This window comes from Balearica regulorum, chromosome 3 (assembly GCF_011004875.1).
Source record: "Balearica regulorum gibbericeps isolate bBalReg1 chromosome 3, bBalReg1.pri, whole genome shotgun sequence".
NCBI classification, from domain to species: domain Eukaryota; kingdom Metazoa; phylum Chordata; class Aves; order Gruiformes; family Gruidae; genus Balearica; species Balearica regulorum.
Window position 1 is genome coordinate 17,753,780 of NC_046186.1, and position 27,957 is coordinate 17,781,736.

The 27,957-nt window shown below is 36.5% G+C and overlaps 1 protein-coding gene across 3 annotated transcripts in view; it reads left to right on the forward strand.

Annotated features, from left to right (window-relative positions):
* The window catches only part of KIDINS220 (kinase D interacting substrate 220), an 84,838-nt gene extending 70,693 nt beyond the window's left edge, over positions 1–14,145 (forward strand). For all 3 annotated transcript variants that reach the window (XM_075750666.1, XM_075750667.1, XM_075750668.1), the window contains 4 exons: positions 5,565–5,711; positions 7,478–7,576; positions 8,706–8,954; positions 11,742–14,145. In XM_075750666.1, coding sequence (XP_075606781.1) covers positions 5,565–5,711; positions 7,478–7,576; positions 8,706–8,954; positions 11,742–13,013 — 1,767 coding nt within the window. In that variant the 3' untranslated portion in view covers positions 13,014–14,145. The remainder of the gene's footprint in view (positions 1–5,564; positions 5,712–7,477; positions 7,577–8,705; positions 8,955–11,741) is intronic.
* The last annotated feature ends 13,812 nt before the right edge of the window (positions 14,146–27,957 follow it).

Here is a 27,957-nt window from a genome sequence, read left to right on the forward strand (position 1 = left end):
TTCTTCTAGTACATCATTGCAAAAATGTCTTTCCATTGTTGTGCAATGAAAATAAACCCATACAAATTCCAGAACTGTATTTAACTGCATATAACTTTCACTGAGCACCCATGTATGGGCGACACAATAGAAAACATACCCTAAAGTTCTCTCTTCCAGGTCATTAGCTACCTTGTGTGAAGGGATGACGTTGGGGTAAGTTTTTCTGGTAGTATATTTTTGGAAATGCTGATGTCTTCCCTGTGTTTGATTCCTTATCTCAGTATCCCGTTCTCTTCCTGATTCTTTGCATCTTGTCAGCACAAGGAGAAAAAGTAGACTTTTGAGAAAATAGTAGAGTGATGGCTGAAGTATGTGTGTATCCATGAGTGTGAGAAGGGACACAGAACTGGAAAAGTGAGATGTAGTCTCAGGGCAGAGTAGTGAGTGAGCTCCAGCAGCAGACCTGGACCTCGCTGCTCTTCTGCTTGCTGCTCCGAGCGTGTATCTCAGGCACACATAGGCTGCAGTTTCAAGCAGCAATTTGAAAAACTCGTGTAAGTTACGTAGTCTATTGGCTGTAGGTAAGAAATTACAGGAGTTAAAATGTTATGAAAGGAACTTTGTTTGACATAACAATAATGGAGGATTTTATTAGATCTATTTTTTAGTTTAATTTATACTACTGTGAGCTTGTACAGTACGGCTCATCAGATCATACACTTTTCTAAGACTTAGCAATATTTAACCTACAGTGTAAATCTAAAATTTGGAATTTGTGAAAATCTCTTGGGTACTTTACGGGAATGTTGTTAGTTGGAGTATAGTATTCTGTGTGCCTGACAGGATGCCTCATCAGGATTTCATCTATTCTAAAAACATTTCTTCTGTAGACTTTATTGAAATTCCTCTGAAAAGAGACATATTATACTTGTTTTAGGTACTGCAATTATCCAGAGGTGATGAGTGCAATAATTTCATCCAGCTATTTAAGTAGTTCTTAATTGATGGATCATTGCCACTATATAAATGATACAGCTTTTACTTACTAAATGGGTTGGTGCATGCAAAGTAATGAAATAAACTAAAAATCTGTACAAAGTAATTAATGATCACCAAGATGTGTGACTGGTTTGATGACTAAAACCAAGAAGAATGTGTAGAATCAAAATTGTCTTTCATGCACATCTGGCAAGGAGCCAGAAATGTTGCAGTTTTACTTCTGTGTAAAACAGAGAATAATCATTATTTAGAATGTTTTAATGTCTTACAGGGCAAAACCTGGTTCCTTCAGGAATATCTTTTTTTTTTTTTTTTCAGAGATCATCATTGCATGAGTTGGCAGAGCTCTATTGAGGATGTTATGTGATCTAGTTAAGGCCCTGCCTTTGATGTCAGTTCATTGGGGCTGACCGAATTCTGAAATTTCAAATCCTAATCATTAGTCTTGTAAAATCAGTGTAAGTCCAGGTTAGTGTAGTGGAATTCAGAAATATTTTGAGAGCAGTCATCCTGTATCAATAATTTGACTTCTGCCACCTTCTATATTTGAATTCTGATGCTGATGCTAAAACTTGTCTATCTCAAACTGTAGTTTACTGTTCTTTAGTGAATGGATCAGAACATAAATGTCAAACCAGTAAGTTTACCAATACCATCTGTGTAGTTGTATCAACATGAAGGTATACTGCAAATTTTAGGATATCGGCTTAAATCACTAATGAAAATAGACTTGACTGAAGATGTCAGCCTCTGCACATCTGTGAGGGAGGCAAACGTGCATTTCTGCTGACTTTACAAATGGTTATTTCTGACAAGAACTGCAAAAACTTCTAGAGTGCTCTTCCAAAGAGTTTATCGTTGGACTGTAGCGTTACCAAGCTTAATTTTGTGCTTCTGTTTGCATTGTTAAGTGTGCCTTGTTAGGATGCAGCTTGTTGCAATATAATTACTTTGTTGAAATACATTTTTCAAACCGCATTGAATATATAATACCTTAAGATGTAGAGTGTGTGCTTTGAATGAGAACTAACATGGCCCAGAGCATGTAGTGTAGATAAACGTGCAGTACTCATTAAGAAACTGGAAGTGCTTTTCAAAACTTTGAGCATGAATGAAAGTGTGTGGCATGGGAATTTTCTTATATGGATTTCCAGGTGCTTTTATGTAGCATTTCTGTGCTTTGAATATTTGTACTTAAAAGAAGTACCTTTTTAGTTCTGAGGATAGTGGTTTGCTTTTTTGGGGGGTGGGGGATGTGCTTAGATACAAGGTTTCAAAGTTATGTGAGATGCATTGATGGCATGATGTAATCTTGAAATGGCAGGAGAACGTTTGGTTAAAAGCAGGATTTTCCATCAGAAATAGGATATAAAACTTTTATGCAAACGAAATTCAGCAAGTGTCGCTTTTTTAACAAGTGCAAAACGGAGTAGTCTGCTCATAGGAAAATAATATTTGTATAGCATATACTAAATGTCTGTTCTGAAGGTCTATCTTAAAAATTTCATCACATTATGAAAATATCCCGTTTCTGTCCTAACACTGATTTCCTCTGTTTACTTCAAAGCATGTCATCTGTGTGTTCAACCTTTCCAATGTTGCTTTAAGCTGTTGTTTCTTTTCATTCTGTTTTGTCCTTTTTCTCAAAGCCGTGTAAGTCTGGGTTAAACAAAAACAGACAGGTACAGCCACTTTCGGTGAATTATCATTCACTTATTTCAGAGTCATTTCAGAAGCTATCATACTGGCGCTTCATGCTGGGCTGTCTGTAAACTAATGCTCGTTACTAGCCTTGAGGTTTGTTTTGACAAGCTGCTTTTAGCTTTTGCATGGCAAATACCTTGCAGACTAATGTTCTCTAAGCATCTCTAACAAAACCACTAAGGCTGAAAAATGTGTCAGTTTAAGTGCAGTTTTAATTCACTTACATGATGACAATATCCCTAAAGCTATTACATTACTTATTCTTTGGAGAGTGCTTTTTATAAAGAATGATTTGGATTAATGTGCATCTATTTCATCACTTTAACAAAAATAGTCTAAATATTTTAGCGCTTTTCCATATTTTTTCATACACAGAAAGAAGAGTTTCTAAACTAACTCTTAATGCATGCAGAAAGAATGACTTGTTCTTGATTGTTAAAAAAAATATTTTGATCTGAAGAACTGTTAAATTAGAAGTATTTAAAACTTTTCTTCATTTATTTGTAGATATATGATGGGTAATGTATTTAATAGATTCAGAGAACAAAGGCAATTGCTTACACACATTGCTTAGGGATCATTTATTTTCGTAGTGCCACAATGTAATTTTGGCTGTAATGGTTTCTTTTAATTGATAAGCTTTCTTTCAAAAAATAATTAAGATTTTAATTAACTTCATACCTTTTGTTTATTGATGTATTATCCAACTCATACCAATAGTAAATAGCGTGTTTATGGGGAAATAATAGACAAAACTGGTATTCTGAAGAGAAACTCAAAGTGATTTTTTAAAGAGGAAAATAGAGATGTACATAAAAGAAGTATATGATAAATAGTTTAGAGATGAAGCTTCTTCTTTTCATCTTCATCGGTTTGATGGTTGGCTTATATCCTCAACATGATAAAGATTTCAGCTGTGCTAAAAATCACACTAGATGAAGACCTAAATTTCCTTCTTTAGATGCCTAATATGATAACTAATTAGGTTTTATAGGCACCTAATTAGGGAGACATTGCAGAATCTGAAAAGTAACTGTCTTGTCCTCAGAAGGAATACCAAGCCCCTAAATTTGGTGCCTAGACTGTAGTGGAATTACAATGCTTAATTTTTATGTGGTCATTTAGGTAGACTACCTACCCAGAAAATGGAGTATATCTTTTGTTTAGTGTCCAGTTGACATTACGTCAAATATAAATGGTCAAAGGAACAAAGATTAGTGCCCTAGCTCTGTTTTCAGGCAAGAGTGCGAACTGCTAGGCTTAGATGCCCTGCATCCTGCTGCTGTGTTCTTAAGTGAAGTTGATAGTTTGCCAGTTTTAAGTCCACTTCAAGTACATCTGGCAGAGACCTTTGGGGGAATTACAAGTAATAGCATCTAAAATTTGAAACTCAGAGTAGCTTAGGTGGGCAGCATGCCTACCTCCCCAGATGAGGATATCCCTGACAACAATAAATAAGAAATAACTCTGGGGTTAAATGGTAGTAGATAATGGGGTTTTGGATTGCTGCCTTGGAATTAGTTGTTGAAGAAATTCTTCTTAAATATCCCGGTGTAGATAATTCAGATATGGTTAATGCCATTCTGTGTGATAATCCTTAGTTTTCATAAACAGTATATTTGGATCTATTAATTTATATTAATTGAACGATTAAACAACATTGGAGTAATTAAATAAAAATGGAAAAAATACTGCAACTATCAAAACAGTCTTCATTGCTGGTTTGAGGAATATAGTCAAACTTGATTAACTGAACTCTGGATAGTCAAAATGCACTTTTACATCCCAGAGTTCACGCATGTGGTGATGAGCTCTGAAGCTTTAGAACCTGCTCTGCAGCCTCCCAAAATGAACTTCGTTTGGTGCATGGTCTGCAGTGCTGACACCAAAACTTCACCTTCAGAAAAAGGGGAGGGTGCGACCTCCCGCCCAGGAGGAGGGCATACAAGTGTTTCACAGCTGATAGAACTGGTTCTGATTTTGATTTTAGGAATTTGGAATTGCTAGCATAACTGTTCAGAGCGTCACACTTTGCTCCTACTTAATACGCAGGTCCCCATCCAGGGAGAATGTGGGTTTTCTTGAGAACATAACTGTCTTAGTATACTGACTACCTGTAGATGCATTTGGTTTTTTCCATGCTTTCTTTGAAATTCTCAGAAGCTGGCAACATTAACTGAACAACTTCTGTGTTACAGATCTGAGTTGTGAATAATTTCTACCTAAATCTTGCCAAAGTTTGAGATATGTGAAGCATCCTCATAGTATCTCGGAGGGCAGTGGCAGTGCTGCTCTGTGTTTCTGTGCAGTGGTACACAGGCCCTTGGGTGACCTTGCATAGATGGAGCTGAAGGAACCTCTGGAAAATGGACAGATGTTGCTAAAATTACCCAATGAATCCAAGTAATTGAGGAGTTATGTTTTAGGTCATCTTTGATACTAAACCAGGAGTTTTTAAAACAGGAAAATTTAAGTTGTGTCTGCATTATTTAAAACAAAAAACAACCCCAAACCCAAACTAACTACTAAAATCAGGGGGAAACTCTGAGTAAAGGTGCCTTTGAAATTGATTAACCTTTACTTAATATTTCTGATTTTTATGTTGCTTTTCTTAAATAACATTATTTAAAAGAGTTATTTTCTAACGTAGGCAGGACTCAAGATACTGTGTTTTTTCTCATATAAATATCTATAATAAATGTTTCCCAATATCCAGATATTCTGATAGTAATTGAAAATGCTTGTGCATTCTTATTCTCATCTCTTAATTTTAAAATGTAGTTGAACACAACTTGATTTCTATTAGTGCACATTGTGAAATTCCAGGTGTACCGAGTATTTGAACAAGTCTGATGTGCATATTTTCTCACTTCTTACAGGGAGCAGGAGCAGGCACAGGATCCACCACAGGAGTATCACATGTGTCTCTGAGCACAATGAATGTGGAAGCTGTGTGTGAAAAGCTAAAGCAGATAGATGGTCTGGATCAGAGCATGCTGCCTCAGTACTCTGCAACTATAAGAAAGGTATCAGCTGAATTTCATTAATGTATTTAGTACCTAAACATGGAGATACATAAGGAAAAGGAAATATTTAGTTGTCTGTCTTCTTGAAAATGTTTATTGAAACACATCAAATGTCAGAACAACATCCTAACTTCTACGCATGCTAAGTTTGGAGAACATTTTAATACAAGCATATATTTTTCAAAGAAAATGCTCACTCTCAGAAAGGAAAAACAGACTCAGAAGTATAAATGCTGCTGAGACTGGTTGAGAAAAGAGCAAGAAAAATGTTTTCAAAATGGCCATGTGTAAATAGGGTTACAAATGTGTTCTATATCCGTGTAGCAGCATACCTTTTTTTTTTCCCTGAGAAATTGGCACAGCTCTTCTGTTGTAAACGAGTGGTGAAGATTTCAATTTCTCTCTTATTCCACATCTATTTTCTTCAGAAAAAGGCCACTGTACGTTCTTCTGTTACTGTTTTTTTCTCTGAGGTGTTAGCACAGAATCATTTTTTTCTTTATAACTTTTTTTTATTGTTCTGTGTACTCCTTTTACAAAGAAAGAAGGGAAAAATATGAATGTTGTCATTAGCGAATGTTTTTGCTGAGCTCGCTTTGTCCCAGTACCTATCATATCTTAAAAATACAGGGAGGATGTTGATTCAAGGGTTGACAGGTTAATTGTAGGAAGCTTCAGCAGTTTTGCTTAAAGCAAGAAGTAGGATGTCAGGTTGCAGCTTATGAAGTATAGCTGCAAAAAATTCCAGTTGCTTTAGTGGCTCAAGAGAGCTAAAAGAACATGCCCATCAGTTATACCAAATGAGATTCCTCTTATTTATATTCTTGTATTTCTTACTACAAGTGATACCATGTAACAAGGAGGAATGAAAGTGGCTCAGCCTGGTCTTTTTCCTGGTTTAATTAAGACCATCTGCTGGGATATGGGAACAAAACCACTGAGATCCCTCAGACTGAGCAGAGCTCTCAACTTGGGTCTTCCATTCTCTGGCTACTCTCCTCAGACATGGTTCCTCTTTCACGTTCTGTCTATTCATGTTTATACATGGTATAAAGAGAAATACCTTGGTATGTAATGAAAATGGTTCTGTATTGAATTTGGTGCTGTTGGAAGTTAAGGACTACATAAATATTTTCATAAGGAATGACTTTCCTGGAATACAGATTGTGTTAGGCTCTTCTGTGTTGATCTCTGAATGATCATGAAAATGAGAAAGAAGTTTAGTCTTTTATCCCCAGGTATTTCTGATGATGGGAGGAATGTAAGCCTGTATTTGGGCAGGGAGGGAACTTGGTGGAGGTAGTACTTGATCTTAGATGCCTCAAGTCAGGGGTCAGATGATGCCTGAGACTTAATTGTCTGATTATCTTCAGATACTTTGGCGTCTGCAGTCCATTTATGTTCTGAGCCTGAGAAATCTAGGCAGATGAATGTGGTTTATTGTCTGTGAAATTTTCTACCACTGATATGTTGTTTCCTTATGTCTGTGTATAGAATATGATCGTATTGCCTTCATACACACATTTTTGATGGGATTAGTATTTTCATTTTTTTTCATGACACATAGGTGGTTCTTGTCCATCAGCAATCATCAATAAATATTCTTTTATAAAACCATGTTTATAATGTAGGATTGGACTTAAGACTGATGTTGGGAATTTCACTACTACATCAATATATCCAATTTTAATTACCTTTTTAGTCTGCTACTGCCACGCCATAAGTCTTGTATCGGTAATTTACATTATTTAGTTTTATTGTTTTAGGCAAATATAAATGGTCGTGTCTTGGCTCAGTGCAACATTGATGAACTGAAAAAAGAAATGAACATGAATTTTGGTGACTGGCACCTGTTCAGGAGCATGGTAAGACTTTCTCTTCAGTATTCAGATGATCATAAATTAGTCTTTTTCATTATAAGCCTTATATTTTTTTTTTCTTTCCCATTCTTTTCTTGTTATCATCTTAAAACATGCATGCTTTTATTATTTTGTTACTTTGTCTTTTTATCTTGAGCACTTTAATGAAGAGCTAGTTGCATGGATTTGCATCTTAATTGATTGTGAACTGTGAAGTTTTGTCTCCTCTTTTTGTAAGAGCTGTTTTTCCTGTACGGGTTCCCTTTTCTTTTTTTTAAATTTGCCTATTTTAATGAAATCGTCAGAACTTAATTCTCTTTGAAGCCTCTGTCCTTCTATTAAAAGTTAGGGAGTTCAAAGTATATTAGTGTGAGGAAGTGGACAGCCAGGCTGTTAGAGATGCACAGCACACAATTGCATAAGCATAATTTTTAAAGAAACTTAAGCTAAAAATCAAGCTGATGAGAAAAATGTACAATATTGGATTGACACATACTTGTATAATGCGAGAATGCTGCATTGCATACTATTATTGAAGCATATATATAGATATTTAATTTTCCCCATTTCATTCCTCACAGTTTGAGAGTAAATGACAGTTTTACAGTGAGGGTTATGCATCAGAGAGAACTGTGTTTTCTCTTAAATATTTTTAGTATATTGCCTATTTTCTTTTAGAAAATAACAGTATGTCTCTCAACTGCTAGATCAGTCTTGAAAACACTGAGAATTACAAGATGAGATTTATTGTTAGATTCAGGTTGATTAAGCTATAAAACAGAAGTGTGTGGTTTTGCTTTTAAATTTGTAATTTGTGACTCACCTAGTTTTACAAGAATTTAAGTATTTTGTGGCATACGAGTTCTTTTAAGGGTCTGAGCAGTAATAAGAATAATCTGTAAATACAAAAAAAAATTTCTAAACATTAAAATTTGATTTGCAGTAAAGAGAATGAATGCACTAGATCAGTGAACAGATTTTTCTTTGTACTTTTCCTTGATCACAACTGCATATGCAAGTACACTTCTACAGTTGTGAATTCTTCATTCCTATTTTTAATAGAATTCTTCTTCAACAATTTTGATAACTTCTATTTATATAATTACATTTATACTGTCTCTTTTTGTGTGTTAAGATACTAGAAATGAGAAATTCAGAAAATCAGGCTATTCAGGAAGATCCTCGTGGAACAACCGAGCATGTTGCCACTGCGATTCCTCATAGTGAACTTACTCGTCGTCCTGGGCATAACTCTGAGTTGCCTCACACTGAGCTTACAGGTCTTTCTGGTCAAGCTCCCTACACACTTAACTTCAGCTTTGAAGAACTCAACACCATTGGTCTTGATGAAGCTCCTCCACGCCATAGTAACTTAAGTTGGCAGGTATTTAATACAGTAATGTATTCTGCTTGCTTACCTGTATGGTAAAGGGTTTTTTCCCATTCTTGGATACAGACAGATCAAGAATTAAGTCTACTCTGACAGTTCAGGTACTTTCAGCTCTCAGTCTTGGCAAAGACCAATTTTGCAGAGATGCAAATTCTAACCACACTCCCTGAGTCAAACTCTCTAGTCTTTGCCATCTGAAAACTATTCATCTGTTCCAGTAATCACTCTTTGAGAGGGGAAAAAAAAAAGCTATCATGCTTTTCTCATCCAGCTTAGGGTGGTGTTCTGCAGGATTTCTGTCTATTTAGTATTCTGACTTTGTGTATGAAATATTTTGGGTATGTGCTAGCCAGATGTTATGCTATTCAAAAGATTACAGATACATTTATTAGGTTTTTTATAACAGACGACTACAGACGTCACATTAGAGCCTTGTCCTGACAATGTGTAATCTATTCATAGTCTCCAGAGCTGACATCTTTATCTAACTACTGTTTCTGCCATCGGTTATAGTCAATTTTCTTCTGTATCTAATGAAACCTCCTGAATTGTGTGATTTTTTTTTTTGTCCTTTTTAAGAAATAAGACAAATCAGTTGTTATCTAAATAGCGATTAGAATTAAAAAACAGAACAAAAAATGCAAACCCAAACATTTAGCAGCTTTTTCGTCTCTGGAAGTTTAAATTAGAAAATGTTGAAGGTGCGTCAAAATAGGAAGACGCCCCAAATTACTAACTACAGGTGATATTTTTAATATTCAAAATTGTCACTGAAAAGGGGTTTGGGATATATATCCCAGAGATAGATTTCTACTGCAGATTTCTACCGCAGATACCTTTGTGTGTGTGGTGCACACTTGTGTGTGTTTGTAGGATCCTGCTTACCCTACTGCCTATTTCCAGCAACAGAGTATCCATGTGTGTTTTTCCAAACCAAAGTGGCATGACTCACATTTGTTATGTTGTTTTTCTGTCAAAAGCACAGAAAGAAGTGTAAGAAAATCCTTTAAAAAAACCCAACACTCTTTAAAATGCAGGTTTAAATAAATAGTGCTTCTCTTGCCTGTATAGTTATATGAAGTTGAATCAAAAGAATGAGAAAGGGAATTTGTCTTTAAGAAAACATTAGAATTCACCTGTTGGAATTTTTAAGTTGATACTGATTAAAAAAAGACTATTGCTCCTTCTCTATAAAAAGAAAGAATACTACTGGAAATGCACAACAAAATCAAATATTTCTCTTTTTGGTGAGGAACCATAGCTGCTGTGAGTATGGATAAATAGTAGTGAATATGCCTAAATAATCAAGTGTTAATATTTTTAAGATTCTCACATTTTACTTTGGACATTGACTTGCTTAGGAGTCATGGCAGATAGAAGTTACTTAAATACTGTTTTCCTTTAGTTAATCATGTTTAGCTGTTCCCCATTATTCTAGTGTATATACAACATTATTGATCTTACAAAAACCTGTCAGTAATACTTGTTTAGTAATATAGAGACAATAATGGAATGGTAGCCTGTAGATCTGATGTGTGTTGCTTGCTGGGGGGATTATGAGCATCTTCTGAGAAGGAAAGAAACACATTGGTTTGCATTGCATTCCAGTGCCGAACAAGAAAAAGGGAAAGATGATAAACAGAAACAAGACAGATACAAAGGATGCATGTAAGAGCAGGAAAAAGGTGGGGGGAAAGAGAAAAGCAGAGGGTGAGAAAGAGAAGGATGGACCAAGAGGGTATATCTATATGATTAAGCAATTCTATTCTAAATCTTACATTCATTCACAGTGTAATGTAAACATTTCCTATTTACATTTAGCTTGTTAACACTACCCAAGCCCTTTTAGGTTTTTTTAATAGTCTTTTCTAGTAGAAGGTAGGTTTTTGAAACGTGGTTCATTTTCGGCGTTGCCTCAAATAAGGCATAATACCTCAACAGTCTTTCAAAACCCCATCTCTTGTGCACTGCAAAGTTGAGCAGGCTTCTTAAAATACTTACTGCTCAAGTCAGTGCCTCAGCTCTGATGCACTGGGCACCGTACATCTTTTACCTGGTGGTAGTGAGCAGCCTGTTACATGCATGACACGAAGCCATATGTTCAGCCACAGTCCACACCTTTACTTTGCTCAGTCTAGTACTTTGTGCTAGATGTTGGTTCTAGCATTTAATAGATGGCCTCACATCTCATGCCTATGGAGTTTTCTGCGTGCACACTAAAGGGGGGAGGCAAAGAGGAATATGTTTGTCCAAGGACTGATTTTTCTGAAATCAGCTATATGCAATGGAATTTTGCCAGGATATATTGAAGTATGTAGGATGGGAGTATTTTTAAAATGTTTTTGAGAGATGTTCAGTACTTAGATTAGCTCTTGCTGTCTTTCTGATATAAAATGCTAATTTTCTAAATGTACAAAAATGTATTAGAGAAGCCCATTTTGACATCCAAATTCAATTGTTATAAGTATATACTCAAAAGAGTTAGTCTCAAATGCACTGGATAAAATGCTTGTTCTGTGGAAAACTTCCGTTATGGGGAGCAACAATGAGAATACTTTGTAAGTTTAGTGAATGTGTGTGTGATTGCATATATATGATTATAATAAGCATATTTTGATTATAGCATTGACAATTTCACTTGCATAATCTATTCACAGCAACAAAAAAAATCACTTAAGTGCATACTTGATGCTTTGAGTTATTTAATTTAAAAAGATAAGTAAAAGTAAAAATAAATGATTCACCTAACTGTTATTTCTCTCTTTTCTTTTTTTTTTCCAGTCACAAACTCGTAGAACTCCAAGTCTTTCCAGTCTTAACTCTCAAGATTCTAGTATTGAAATATCAAAGCTTACTGACAAGGTGCAGGCAGAATACAGAGATGCATATAGAGAGTATATTGCTCAAATGTCACAGTTAGAAGGAGGCGCCAATTCTACTACAGTAAGTGGTAGGTCCTCCCCTCATAGCTCAAGTGCTTTCTATATGGGGCAAAGTACATCAGGGGGTTCCTTGCATTCCAGCGCAGAACAGGAAAAAGGAAAAGATGGTGAACAGAAACAAGATGATGGAAGAAAGGCCTTCTTGCTGAAGAGGAATGATGTTGTCGATTACAGTACTTCTGGTGTTTCTACTAATGATGCATCTCCTTTGGATCCTATTACTGAAGAAGATGAAAAATCTGATCAGTCTGGTTCCAAGCTTCTCCCAGGAAAGAAGTCTTCGGAAAGAACAAGTATTTTCCAGGCTGCAGATTTAAAGCTTAAGGGAGTTACTCTCCGGTATCAGAAACTTCCAAGTGATGAAGATGAGTCAGGAACTGAGGAATCAGATAATACTCCACTTCTTAAGGAAGGTAAAGATAAGAAAACAGATGGCAAAATAGAGAAGCAGCCCAAATCTCCAGAACATGGATCTGAACCTATTAGAACCTTCATCAAAGCAAAGGAGTATTTGACAGATGCCCTTTTGGATAAAAAAGATTCATCTGACTCTGGTGTAAGATCCAACGAAAGTTCCCCAAATCATTCCCTCCATAATGAAGGAGCAGATGATTCACAGCTTGAAAAGGCAAATCTCATTGAGCTTGAAGATGACAGTCACAGTGGAAAGAGAGGAATTCCACACAGCCTTAGTGGCCTTCAAGATCCAGCTGTCGTTCGCATGTCTATTTGCTCAGAAGATAAGAAGAGCCCTTCTGAAAGCAGCTTGATAGCAAGTAGCCCAGAAGAGAACTGGCCAGCTTGCCAGAAAGTCTATAATTTAAATAGAACCCCTAGTACAGTAACCTTAAATAATAATAGTGCTCCGAACAATCGAGCTAATCAAAATTTTGAAGAAATACAAGGTATCAGAGATTCACCTCAAATTATCCTGCACCCTGGCTCAGGTTCCAATTCGACTGCGGTTCAGAATGAGAACCTGAAGAGTGTCGCTCACAAGCGGAGCCAGCGTTCAAGTTATACCAGGCTTTCAAAGGATTCGTCAGAGCTCCACACTGTTACGGCCTCAGAAGGGGCTGGTTTTGGAGAAGAAAGAGAGAGTATCCTGTAAAAAGCAGCCAGGTTAAAACAGAGCATGCCTATGAATTGTAGCTTGCTTGCAATTCTTTCTCAGTGTGTGGTTACATTAAGCTCTGTAGTTTAAGCTTTCAATAATATAATAGAAGGTCCAGATTATTTTCAGTCATTTTCTTGGAGAGAAGTAGTAAATTTTACAAGCAGCACATTACTTCAGACCTGCCCCACATATAAAAGCAGTACTTGCCAGCATGGGAAACCAGTTCTTTGTTAAGACACTGTGCAAAGGTTTGGTCAGGGGCAGATATTACAGAAGCAAGTATGGTTTAATTATTAAAATTATGATGTGATTTTACTTTTCAGTTGGGATATATATTACTTATCCCTTCTAAACATTCCAGTTAAGTCTGCATACTTGCAAGTAAAGTTAAGACTGTGCATCTTTGCCATTTGATGTAAGAGATGCCAGAAGATTAAATTATCACAACCTGTGACACCCTTATCAACATTTGCGTTAATTAATGAATTAATGTGTGCAACATATGTTACATATGTTGAAATTTGAGTGTTAATATACCTGTTGGGCTATATGTACACTTTTACTCTCTGTATGTTCAGTAATTGCTGTTGACTTTGTGAACTTTGGGTAGAGTGGTGGTAAAGTTTGTAAGGAACATTGTCTTGATGTGTAATTGGAATTGGCAGTTATTTATAAGGTAATGCATTATCATTGATTTAGTGGATCCTTTATTTATTATAGGTACCTAATTTTACAGTCACTGGTCTAAATAGATGCATCCACCTGAGCTACATTAAAATATTGTAAAGAGATAAAGTATGAATGTAATGTTTGAATTTATGGAGTTATCTGTTGCTGTGCGTGATCTTTCCTTGGTATGGTGTTTATCATTTGGTTATGGAAAGAAAAATAAGCAGTGTTTGCCATTTTAAAAATAACGTATACTTTTTTGGAATCTCGTCAGATCTATATGCCAGCTTCTTTATTTCTGAAGTACAGTGTTTGAAGATTTTTATGTCATCCAAGTAATGCACCTGAATGTTATTGTAGCAAATACTTGTACTGTCCAGTGAAATCTGCATGGTTTTGAGGAAGAATTGTTCAAACTAGACTCTGGTAGTACAAAGAGAATAAAAAAATAAATTGAGGTGTTGGCTTTGTGTCCAAATTTCTTTTTTACTGTAGTGTTTTGTTTCTTCACTTGATAAAAATGTTACATCCATGTTGTTTTGGTTAAAGTACTTCACGGATTTAATTAAGAATGCATTAAACCAATATTGTTATTAATACAATATCAAATAAGCATTAAGTATAAAAATACATTTGATAAATGGAATTGTCAAAGCAGACATTTCTAAAGGAAGTGCTGCGAGCTGCAGAGATGTGGCGCCTCCTGCTAGTCCAAAGCAGCAATCCTGCTGTTTGTGGCAGTGAACGTATGCTGGTAGTTCAGCACAGCTTTGTTTCTGTCCTAGTGCATCTCTGAGCAGATGCCTCCACCAGGACCATGTGGTCATGGCCTTTGTTACCCAAATCAAGAGGATGCTTTTCTATGCCAGAGTCAACAGAGAAAAACTGGCTTTATCTAGGCTCTTTATTTTTTCATTCCATGGACTGGAGACATGATCTGGACATTTTTTGGGTTCTGTTAAATTGGTGTGTTATTTGATTAAATTAAAATTTACTCATCAGTGTTACAGAAGTACTGGAAACTCATGTGCACGTATCTTTATCTATTAGAAAGATTATTAATTTAACCAAAAAGCCTCCCAAAACAAAGTGAGAAGCCCCCAAAATCTGCGTAGCTTCATGATATTCTGCTGAGTCTTTGGGAACAGGGGTTTTTGTTTAGGTTCTTCCTATTTAAAAAAAAAAAAAAAAAAAGGTACATCACTGCCGTCTGAAACTTTTGGGATGTTAAAAGCTTTTTTCAGAAAGATAAACTTTGTTTTGTAAGAGAGGACAAGAAGTGTAGCTGCCTTCTTTTAGACACATTCACAGTATTGATGAAAGGTGCCAATTGTTGCAAATAATTTTGTCTGTTAAAGTCCTCAAATAATCCAAATGGATGAATTTTAAATTTTCATATGGTTTTGAGAACTTTTTCTTCCTGAAAGTTTTATCCCTCAAATCTTCATAAAATACCAAAATTGGGATGAAATAGGTAGTTAGGTGGAAAACTTTTCAGTGTTTCTATCTTGTATTCATTAATACCAGTGTAATTGCTTACCATCACTAAGAAACAGTAGTTACAAGCAAAGCGTCTGTGTAAGATTTTACAGGGCTTAATGTAATACTCTCTTTGGGTATGTAGAGCCATGCCGTGCATGGGATGTGGGTACCTAAAACCATTTCAGTTCCAAACAGTGGTTCAGTCCCGCTGCCTTGAACTGCTTTAACTGCATTATTTAGTAAGGCATGCTGTAGTTTATATAATCAGCTGTGTTTGTGGGCTTGATATTTAATGCCTTCCTAACAAAGTTCCTAGATTCAGCAAAACATGAGTGCTTCATAGCCAATTCAAGGGCAGTCTGCTACAAAGGCTGTTTCTTAATAGGACAGTAAATATAACTGACACTTAGAATCTACTTGCATAAAAATAACTAGATGGTGCATTCTTCTTCTCCATTGAAGCGTCTTTTTAATTTTTTTATACAGGTGTTTATGAGCAAACAGAAGAAAGTGTAGCACTGTGATAAAGGGAGAGAGGAAAAGAGAGAAGATCAATACAGCACAGTAGTAAGAAGTATCTTTTAGTACATAATAGATATATACATTAGTTTCTGTACGTGTTTAATGAATCTTTCACATGTAGACCATGAAAGAGTAGTATTTGCAAGAATTAAAAATACACTGGAGTTTCATAGCTGAAACTTGTTTTTTCTCTGCCACAGTTGCTATGGTTACTAGCTTGCTTAGTTTGTTGCACAATTCTTGGAGTTAAGAAACCATAAACAATTTCCAGTGTTGAAATATTAAATGTTAGCTCTGTGACTTGTGGGAATCATGGAACCCAAGAGTTCCGTGGAGAATGGAAATGAATGAAGAGCATAAAACAATAAGACAACTGCAAACTTATTTCTGGTACTCACCACTTTCCAGAACTCTTTTAATGATAGTTGCTGTATCCACTCTAATTTTGGATGACTGAACACTACAAGAACTTGAAACCATGACTTCTTTGCCTAACTGAATCTGAAGAGCACAGTTTGGCTTGTCCTCTTGTTCTGCTGCTTGGATATGTTTGCATGGTAGGGTGAAAAAAAATAGTTTCTGAAAGGAAAAATTGGATGCAAGTAACATTCCAGGATTAATGTGAGACTCTTATGGCTATTTGCCAGCTTTTTCCAGGGTTACGGTTTGAGGAAGGGGGAGAGGGAAATTCTTTCTTCCCACTTGTAAAACTTGCAACAAAATAATGATCTAGTAAAATTCTTGGAAATTCTGGAAAAAGGTTTCTATTTTGTGCCTGTCCTGGTCGGTCTGGGATATCTGATCACCCTGTATGACTTTGCCCATGCAGCAGAATATATATGTGGTGTTAGTAAGTTTTCAGTCCTTAGCTTTCTTAATTTCTCAAATACCTTTTTTTTTTTGTTTGTTTCTTTTCTTATTTTTTCTTTATATAATCTTTGGGAAACTTAACTGGGACACATTTAGCATGCGTTTATGCAGTATGCTGAAAATAGGTGGTTTCTGTTGTGGTCTGGGGTTCAGCCATTCACTTCTGTCCACAGAATCCTCAAAGCCTGTTTTTTACCTTTGCGACTCTCAAGGGAAGCTTTCTGGACCTCATGGTAAGAATATGGGAAGTTCATACGGTCGCGAGACACACAGGCAGAGGATCCCAATAGCATCTGTTATCCACAGTCCAGCATGGTGCACCCCATGGCCTTGATGCTAGATAGCTTTATCATCTGTGACAAATTTATTTAAGTTTCTAAATAAATTACTAAGAAATTGCCAAAGGAAATAATACCTGGATATTTGAGTTCTCCAAACTGAAAGCCACAGTTGTGGTAATACCTAGTAGTGAATTCCCAGACACGTGAGAGAAATACAACGTGCTAATTAGTGTAAGATAAAGCCTGCTGTTAGGATTTTGGTCTTTTCTGTGCCAAATAATAGCTGTAGTGGGGAGAACTTGGAGCAAAATTCAATTTCCAGTTAAGCAGAGAAGACTGGAAAGACTGTGCTAACCTTACGCACTGTTTTCTCTTAGGTTTGTGCATTATATTTTCTAGGTTTCGGTTATCTTTCTTAAGGCCCATTTCATCAGTATAAGAGCAGGGTGGGGATAATTTTACTTAGAATCTTTCTCCATGGGAATAGAGGTCAGTTTCATGAGTTCGATTTGTTCTCACCGGCTTCTGAATTTCAACAAAAAGGAGAATAAAATAGGGAAGCGGGTGCTTAAAAATGTTAATAATATAAAGTATAAATAATATCAAACCGTGTTTCCAATAGAACTAGAATTTTCTAAAGACTAATTGGCACATGGAGACCTATCAAACAGTGTTGAAAAGATGATTCTAGCTGTTCAACATCCAGATAACTTTTTCATTAAAGATGTCCATTACGCAAGCTGAGTATGAAGTATGTTCTGCCCTTTGGTTAACAAATGGAAGCAGGTTATAGAAGTCAAAATGCAATTTAAAGCTGATGAAAAGCTGGGGGGTTTTTGGCTGTAGTGTGCTTCTTCTTTTATTTCATTGATCTTGTGCTTAGGTTGCTTATGATTGCTTTATTGAAGTCTTCACGTGGAATTCTCTAATAGAGGTGTGTATTCATTGCAGCTTAGCACGGCTTCTGGCACTGTAATGATTCAGTTCTTTTGTGGTGAAAGTAAGGCTAATGATAGAGGAGGTTTTCTTCTTTTATTGAGCTTTGAGTCTAGCATTTGTATTTTTATTTGTGTGTCTGACTCCTGCGATGCACTTAGTATTTTAGTTAAGTTTTGGTTTAGAAATTTATGCCCCATATTCCAGAAAGACTTGGAGCTACAGGTTTTTTAGCAATATTTTCTCAGTCATAAGTGATTGTAGTTCCTTAATAAGACTGATACTCGCAACACCAAATGTTTCAGTCTTAAAAAGCATTAAAAGGTGTTCTTTTTTTTCCCCAAACATGTTTTGTTATGTTAGTGACACTGGATGAACTTCTAAAAGAAATGCTGTTGGCCAATTTCCTTCTCTTAGTTTATCATATCTTAGGGAAACCTTCTTCTGAAGTGAAAGGGGGAAAAAAAATCCCTTGGAATGTTTTAGAAGAACATAGTCTTTTGGAGGAAAAAAATAATAGGTGAGAGGTTGTGTGAGGTTTTATGTAACAAAAGATTGTATTTGAGAGTTAGCGTATATTTCTTTTAAAGATGGGATTCTAGCAACAGAGCATGTCTTTTGTTATGTGTGTTGTTAGTGTTGCCATTACCTGGCACAGTGTACAGAGTTCCTTCATGTTTCAAGTCTCCTTTCTGAGTACTGGTATCATGTATCCCTGTTGTTCTTACAGAAGTAACCTGGATTGCAGAATTATCTGTCTAAGTAAACCAGAGTGTCTGTATATCATTGCTTGAGTACAACATGTTTATGAAAAAGGGGAGGAGAGGAATGATAGTGGTCCATTATAAGGTTTTATTTGTGTCCAGGATTTCTCATGATAGAAAACAAAAGAACAAAGTTTGAATGGTTTGAATGTGTCCCTGGAACCTAGAAATAAAAACACAGGCATAAAATACTGACTGTGGGGAACAGTAAAACTAAGATGGAAATTCTGTGATGCCTTACTGCCTTTCCTCACTAATTAAACTACAGGGAAACAATCAGCAGAGATTTAACTTTTTTGTTTTTTAATATTTCTGTCTTCTGAAGTAATATGATGGTTTGTGCTTGGCTAAAGGCCATACATATTCTTGAATCTGTTTACATATCACAGCACCTTCAGTTCTTTCTGAATTTGTCATAGTACTTTCAAGACGCAGCAAAATTTTGCTAGCCTCATTTTGGACACCAGAAAAATCTTTTCTCACCTGAACAAAGGTAGAATACAGAATTATACATATTTTCTAGGAGAGTCAAGAATTGAGCTTTCATCTGCTCATCTGCTTCATCGCTCAAATTGGAATTGATATCACAGGGTCCTGTTATTTTATGTTCATTTAAACCATGAGAAGTCCTGAAATCTGACCTGAAGATTACTATTAAGTTATCTTTCTGTCATCACTCAGCATTTTTGTTTTCCATACTCTTTATGTTTCCTATTTGACTGTAAACCTTGCAGCCTGTTTGTGACCCTCTCCTTCTGGCAAAAAGTTAAAATTCTAACTTTGAACATCTTTGGCATGACAGTCATTTGGGACTAAGTAAATTTACTTTCCCTTGTTCTTTGGACATGTTTATGTCCTGTCTTGCCCCCACTCACTGTGTTCAGTGCATGAGTGCATCATGTAGAATACTTGGAACTGTTTCAGTTCTGCCTCACCACTTGGCTGGTAGTTGGGGCTTTGGTTGCTGACAGTATAACTTACCTTCTTTTCAACTTTTTCATCACAACCTCAGAACTTCTGTACACTGCAATTTTTCCCACTTCAGCAATGGCAGAAAATACTCTTCTACTGTGGTGGTGGTTTTTGCTTGGATGGGGATTTTGGTTTGGTTGGGTTTTTTTTACCCAAGGAAGGTTTTACAACCTAGCTAGAGTCTAGGTTCTACAATCAATTTTTTCCTCACTTATCTCCATCTTCTTCCTCATATCCTGGAAAATTCACAGGATGTATATATCCACAGTCCACAAAACTGGTTTTAAAATACATTTTATCTGATATCTTTACCCTGGACGGTAATGGACAGAAAGAACCTTCAAAGTTATGTAGGGGGGGGGGGGGGGGGGGGGGGGAGAAATCCACTTCTTGGTTTGCTTACAGCTATTCCTGATAAATAATCAGGCAATGCTTGCTCATAAGATGGGCACAGTTGTCAGCTTATTTGCTTTGTAAACAGTCTGTTAGGATTCTAGAAGAACTTTAGGGCTGCATTCAGAATGGGTTAATTTTCCTCATGGACCTCTAAGTTACGCTCAGTGCTGCAGGTCTGAATGGCACTGCAAGTGATGTGATGAACAGGGTATTTTAGCTCTTGCTTTGAAGTAATTTGAAAAAAGACAAACTTTGAAGACTTATGTTCACCAGTGTTGATCTAGTATGGCAGGATTTATGAGATTCTACATTTGTTTAAAGACTCAGAAGCCAACCTTTGGTATTCAGGTATTTTTACTATGAAAGATAAGAAGAAATCTTCATTTTTTTTCATTTTCTATAAAAGACAAATCCTCAAACCATAAGCCTATTTAACCTCAGGACATATTTACACCTTTGGAATATAAAGGACGGTTTAGAGATTTTGTTGTTCCTGGATGCCTTCTGGTCTTAATTTTCAACATCATCTTTTCAGTAGCTCCTTTCAAGGTGTGGCGAGGAACATGAATAATTTCCTCTGTCTTCACCATCTGTGCTACCTTCTGCCTCTCTTCCATCTGATGACAGACTAGCTCAACTTCATCAGATCTTTTTATATGCTAATATGAACCAGAGTCTTTAATTTTGTAGTCCGTGGCTACAGTGTTCAATAATTATCTTTTTTTTTTTCTTTTTCTGTCCTGCAGTCTTCGCATCAACTTTCAGGGCTCTCTGTACAGTAATTTCTTTAAGCACCTGGTAGGTTCTTTGCAATACTGGGACCCATAGAACTCATTTTTCTGCATTTACAGTGCACGCGCTTTACTACTGAGCAGAAAGTACAATGGTGATTCATCCTAGATTTGCAAGAGAAGGCATTTATGCTTAAAATTCAAATTCGGGAAAGTAGTCCCACTTCTGTTATTTTCCAGTATATGAAGGGGACTGTTATTCTTGTCCTTGAAAATATTTGGACTTTCAGAAAACAATGCAAATTACTTCTGTTTGGACTAGTTGTCTTTTAGCAAAGACCTGACAGTGATGTTAGCTCATCTGAGATGGACCAGGACTCCTTTCCCTGAATGGCTGGCTTCTAAAACCATAAGACCAATTTGCTCAGGTTCTATAAACTACTTTATGGTTCTTCAATATTTTATTTTTTTTAATTTTAAGAGCCAGTAGGAAAAAAAAATCACCTATGTTTAAATAGAGCATGGAATTGAAGAGAGGGCAGGGAGGGAAGAAACCTATCAGAACTTTTTCTCCTCACGATTCATTTCAGGCTGTGAAAAGTTGGATAAAGTAGTTGGTAGTTGGACACTCCTCCTCCTACTATGATGAGCTCCTTTCTAGGCTTTCTGTAATACCTGGAAAAACAACCTTAGGCTTTTTTTTTTTTTTTTTTTTTTTTTTTTTTTTTTTTAAATACATACCTGTCAGCACCTACTTTGAGGTCTAGCTGTGAACTGTGTAATTCTATGGCATACTTCTAGAAGTTGAGAAATCCTTGACTGTGATAGTGAAACTCAGCCACTTTCTGCAGAAAGGTGTCTCTTTCTTCATATTTTCATCACAAGACCATAACATACCACTTCTCAGAGACATGCTCAGACTGAAGAGGAAGAAATTGTGCTCATCAGTATCTCAAAACTTATGCCTGAAACACGTGCTGGGCATTTCTCTTTCACATTGAGAAATGGCATGTTCAAGTGACAACTGACAACACCAAAGTGATGTATTCTGTCAACGTATAGTGTGGTACAAGCTCTGCTCCTCACAGTCCAGAAGTCCTTGGTTCCGATATGTTAAGGACCATGTTCATCTGCCTGTTCATCTGCCCATTCCTCTCCTGAGTGCTTTAAATTTGTGGTGGAAGACACAAGTCATGATTGGGAACAGACTCCTAATTTCTCTGTCCTGATTTTGTGTGCTTATATATATCCTGATTTAGTTTAATACATACTTTTGTCTTTAATGTAAGAAGCGGAGCTTTCTGTTCCTAAGGTGTCCTTAACCTTAATCCCTCTTCAGTATGTTCCCAGGTCTATGATCAGAAATTCAGTATGCACATTTCTGGGATTTCTCACATCCCATTGTCAGAATTTTTTGCTCTGTCAATAACAAATACCAAAATAGCATCTCTTTCTGATCTCTGATCTGATGAAAAATTCTTTGCCTATCCTAGTCCACTCAACAGTCCTATTTAAATATGAATATTGGATGTCTGTCAGTGTTAGGATCCTGATGTTCCTATGCTATAGTAGAGATCCTTATTAAGAGCACAAAGGGCTCTATGAGAGAGTTACCTACAAAGCCTTCTTCCTGTTCCCTCTCTTGGCTGAAGGTCCAGTCTTTCTGGACTTTCTGTTGGAGCTAAAGAACCTCAGCCATAGCGTAGTTTGTTCCACATTCACTTGGAAAAGTTATCTGGGTGCACCAACTGCAGTGTTCATTCAGTATTCTTAAGGTTCTCTGGGTTTAATTAAATTGTTTGCAGTGTGGAAGACAGTAGAAACAAACTGGGTAATGATCAGAACTAGGACTGCAAGATAGAACCTCAGTGGAGTTTACAGCATTGCCATTCATGATCATGTTTCTTTTCAGGTTGTAACATTGCTCAGGAGAGCAGGTGAAATCCACACTTGGGGCGCTCTCTGCCGCTTCAATTTTTTTCTATTCATAGGTTACCCTGAAGGGTAAGTCTTTCTGGGAACTCTGGAATTCTGTAGTGGAGTGTCATGGATAGTGCAAAGGTTGAAAATTCTTAACTGTCTGGGAACATGTGCAACTACAATATAAATATGTAAATGAACAGTGCTTCTAAGAAAGAAAATCGCTGCTAAAGCAAAGAGATTTTAGAAAAAAAATACTGAAGGTAGTCCTTAAAATCTTTCAAACTGATGCACAGAGATACAGCTATTACAAGATAGGGGAGGACTACCTGGAACCATATTTAAGGGAAAAAGGGAGGGGCCCTGGGGAGTTACAAGTGATCTTTACTTTGATGTCTGCAAGAACTTTATTCATCGAGCTTTTATTATTCATCAGGTGTTTAAACTTCAAATATGAAAGTCACTATGGAGTTATCGGGAATGATCCTTATCAAATTGCTCTCATTTCCTCCTCTGGCTGAGTAACTGGCCTGCAGAAGATGGATACAGCAGACGTGATATGTTTGACTTCAGTAGGGCTTTTATCATCAAAGCTTAAGCAAATCCTGCAATGAAGTGAAAGCAGACTGCTTGAAAAGGTAAACTTGGAGTGATTATCAATTATCTCATGTCAAAGTAGGGTCACATGGGTGTGTGTTTGGTCCATTTTTATGCAGTATTTTTATTAGCAACCTTATTGGTGGAATTTCAGAGTTTACTTTTGTATGAACCTGCCTTATCCTGAAGGACAGAATTACTTGGTACATAGAGGACTGTAAATTAACATGATGTCATTCTGTAAAGGCTAGTATAAAGTATTGCACTTACAAAAGTGAAATCAAATGCACAAATATAAAATGGAGTATAACTCACTGAAATGCTGCAGATGACAATGGGGTTTTAGCGTGACTAATAAACCACTGCTAAGCTAACAAGGTAAGTGGTACTGTTGAAGGTAGAGGGAAGAAAAGGAAATCTCTGAGGAGTGTATTAATAGGAGTATCCTACAGTCCAAGAGAGGTATACCCTGCTGCTGAAGGTGTACTGTGTCCAGACCTGAGCACCTTTAATAAGCAGCTGGAGGAGAACAGCAAAGCCATTTAGAAAACATGATTTACAGGTATGTAATATTGGAAGAGTTGGATTTTTTGAGTTTAAAAGAAGGAAGGCTGAATGGACATAATTTCATGATATGTAAAATATTGTTAGGAAGACGATAAGAAACTCCATCGGTGGAGCCTAAAGTAATCAGCTTGTAATTTGTGGTGGAACCCCCCCCAATATTCTGAAAAGAAAAGCTTTCTAATAATCAGTTTAATACCAGTGTTACCTAGGGAAGTTGTGGAATTTAATTCACTGGGAGAGCTTGAGAGTAATATAAATGAACAAGAAGACTCCTGAGATGACCTCCTGCCACTCTGGTCTGCCCTGCCTGGTTTTACATAGCGAAATGTACAGAAGTTTGTGTCACTGCATTCACCATCGATGGGACTCCGGAAGGAGAAACAACATGTGCCAAACCATTTGTTTTCCCGGGAAATTCACTGATAGAATAGGTCTGGGGTAAATACCCATGCAAGAGTTGCAGAATTCCCCCTCAGAAGGGCAGGAATAGAAGTTCAAATGCAAAAAGGTCACATTTTATACTGTGAAATAGAAAGTGCCAGGGGACACAAACGTGGTTGGAAGCAAAGAGGCAGTGGCAACAGGAGAAACTCCAGACTGTTCCGGTTTTATCGGATACAGTGGTTGCCAGCTCAAACAGAGGAGCAAACCAGTATATTTTCCATATCTGATTAATAGGTTCTTGTTCACGCCCTTGATGGCTAGGCTTCCAGTCACAAGCCTGATTCCTGATTTTTGCACAGTGACCTTACACCCAGCCTATCTCCATGCTGGGTTTTTGTTTCCATGTTACAATGTTACTAACATCCATATGTAAATGTATGCATCTTGGTACTTGTTACCTTCTCAAGGAATTTTGCACTTCTAGTGCCCTGTCTCTCCTTTGTGACAGTATCATTCAGGCTTTTGTTTTAATTGCCTCTTAACTGTTTACATTATGTCTTCAATTCCTCAAGGGTCTCCTAAATGTAAGTAATCTTTATGCTATTATAGGACAGTAAGAAAGGAGAGAGAATGTGTATCTATCGTCTTTGTTTAAGCAAAATACAATCTATGTGAAGCGATGTTACTTTACCTACATTCAGGCCCAAAGAAAAGGCTTCTTCCTGACATGGAGATGTGCCCAGTGCACACACTTTCTCCCTGGCTCTTTTTTACTTAGTAGCATAAGCAAAACTAGAGCTTGAATCTACATTAACATTTCCAACAGGATAAGTACCATTCTTTGGCCTACTGCTATGGAATCTCTCCTATCAATACTTGGAATCTCTCTTTGAAAGATAATACTAAAAGCAGTGTCTGGGAGTGCTTCTAGGCAATGTAACTCCCAAGTTATGACTGGCAATTCTTTGAGCACAAGGTAGGGACAATTTCACATGATAAATGACCAATGTTAATGCCCAAGGATGCTGCTGACACTGTTTAGTAAGGTAGCCCAGTATCATACTCATACCACTTCGGGCATGCTGGTTCATAAGAATTCCTGAGAGAGAAAGAACTAGATTTCCCATTTTTGCAGACGCATACAAACATGAAGGACTGAAATGACTTGCAGAGGTCAATACAAAGTCTGTGGGAAATTGGGGCTAAAAGCTCTGTCTCATAACTCCCAGTTCAAAGTCTTAACCATGAGTTTGTTATTTTCCCCCACATTAGCGAAGCCCTATTTCATCACCTTCAACAGCTGATAAATTGTTTGAGCTGCTCAAGCACCAGAACTTTGAAGGGAAAGGTAAAAAGTGTTTGTAGCTTTAAAATGTTTTCATGGACACCGTAAATCATTCACCAACTTTATAGTCATCAAATGAAATGGACTTTCTTTCCTGACTTGTAATTAAGCACTTAAGAAATGTGTGGAAGCCATCAGTTGATACAAAAACCTTAAAAATACATTTCAGCAATAGTTCAGAGACTAAGTGATAGTAAACTAGTACTTTTTAAACTTGAAATTGATTAGATTTGTGAAGCTTTTTTTCCTCTCCAGGAAACTGAAGAATGTCTATAAACCTGAAAATTGTGTATCAAAAGAACCTGCTGTTATTGTTTCTTAGTGAACAATTTTCATTGGCAAATCTGATTGATAGAGAAATTTAGATCATGGAACTCTTGGGTTTAGTGTCAGTCCTCCTTTCCTCTCTGTCATTTACTGAACTCTTCTCGTCATGTCTTATTTTTTATATAATGAAAGTCCTTTTTATCCTTTGCTGCATATAGATCTGAAGGAAAAAATCCACTTTTTATTACTTATGTAAACAATATTAAAACCTACTCCTAATTAGTTATTTATTTACACATTTATTGGTAACCCCCTGAAATCATATGTAAGGTCACAGATGTTATATATACATAGGATGTAATCAGAAATAACACTATTCAATGAACCTGAGTATGGAATCTAAAAAAATAAGTTGTCAAAGTTGACCTATTTTTCCTCTCCCTGTTTTAAGTGAATTACATGCTTCCTACGATAATATTTTGTTGTTACACTATGCTTCACAGGAATCAAGTTACTGAAGATGATTCATCCATAATTTTCCTAGCAAATGAACCTGCAAAAGGAAGTTTTTAAGAAATACTTTTATAGGTAATTATCTTATTTTTCCTTTTAAAATTTTAAATTTGGTCAATTATGGCAGGTATAAGAATCAAAGGCTAAAAATCCCAGTTTATCTTCTATAGGTTATGCAGTATGAATAATTTAGAAAATGGAGGAAAAAAAATTATTTGTATTCTGATTGAGGTTCAAGGCCAGCTGGAACTAGTATTTTACATTTGTAGATACAGTGGAATTACAATAGAGTTTTTTAGCTCTTTGTTAAAACTCTTCAGTGAGGCTGAAGGATAAATCTGTCTATCCCCTTTGTTAGTTCACAGGACAAGTAAGTTCACCACACCTTTGTTCTAATATCTCTGATTTTTTTTTTTTTTGGTAGAATTTGGGACTGCACTCACTTTCTACATTGTAAAAATACTTTCTTCTGTTCTACCTCTTCTTTGTTCTTCTTTGTCTCATTCATTGTATTTTCCACTTTTTCATTACCTGTGATTCTTTGCATAAAACCTTCTTTTTTTCCCTTCCCCTGGCAGAATCATGGAGATTTTCTTTGAGGGGGGAATATGGTATCATTCATTCTTTCTGTCCTGTGTATCCCTCTTGTCTTGTTCTTCCATTTTTAGTCACCTTTCCATTGTTTTGTGAGAGGTAGTTGCCACTTCACATTTTCCAGTGGAACTCCAATAAATCCTAAAGTACCTGCTTCATTTTCTCACTCTGATTCCTGGCTTCTGAGTTTCTTTTTTCCATTTGAAAAATTTCAGTTATCTTTAGGCTCGTAACTCACAAAACTGCTTTCCTCCAGGTCTGTCATAGTCCAGGTATACATTTCTGCCTTTGGGTATGTCTCCATAAGTGCTTCCTTTCTCCTGGCAAGTCCTGTTCATCCACCTTTCTTTTATATTTTTGAACAGTATTGCTGACCTCAGAGACCCCTAAATTAGTAATAAAAATAATAGTAAGTACTCAAAGCTGCCAAACCCCCCCCCATATCATTCAATATTAGTGACGATCTGTTTCAGATTTTCAGGTTATGAGAATTTTCATCTTGCTGTCAATAAACTGTTAATTGCATGTTGGATGTGGTGTGTACATAACATACACAGTTTTTATGTATATATTTATTACAAAGGTCCAAACTTGTAAACAATTAAGCTTTTTTTCCTCTAAGCATGGCTTTTTTTTCTAAATTAGACTTAGATTGGAAGGCTAGAAAGATCCTTAGGTAGGTGCATGAATCAGACAAATTCAGACCAAAAGTTCAATCTCCAAGGAACCCTTAAAATTTTTGAATGACTGTAAAAGCACATTTACAGTGGAATTTAGAAATTTAATTTTATAGATACTGTGAAGTTTTAATACTTGCAGGATGAGGTCCAACGAACACTTCCAGCTCTTTCTATAAGAGTGGTAGGAGCAACGATGGGATAATCTGAGAAAATGGCAATCAGTAAGGATTAGTAAACAGCATGTGTCCACGTGTGTAGCACCTCACTTCCTGTTTGTTGGGTGGAAACATCTATGTGCCATAAAACAGCTTTGTAACAAGAGCTAGACTGAGTTTGTAGATTTGGCATGTACTTTACTCAGCCTTCTGTTACATCTTTTGAAAAGTACTAATGGGAGGTTTACTTAATGTGTTTTACACAAACTTTTTAATTAAAAACAGCGAACCCT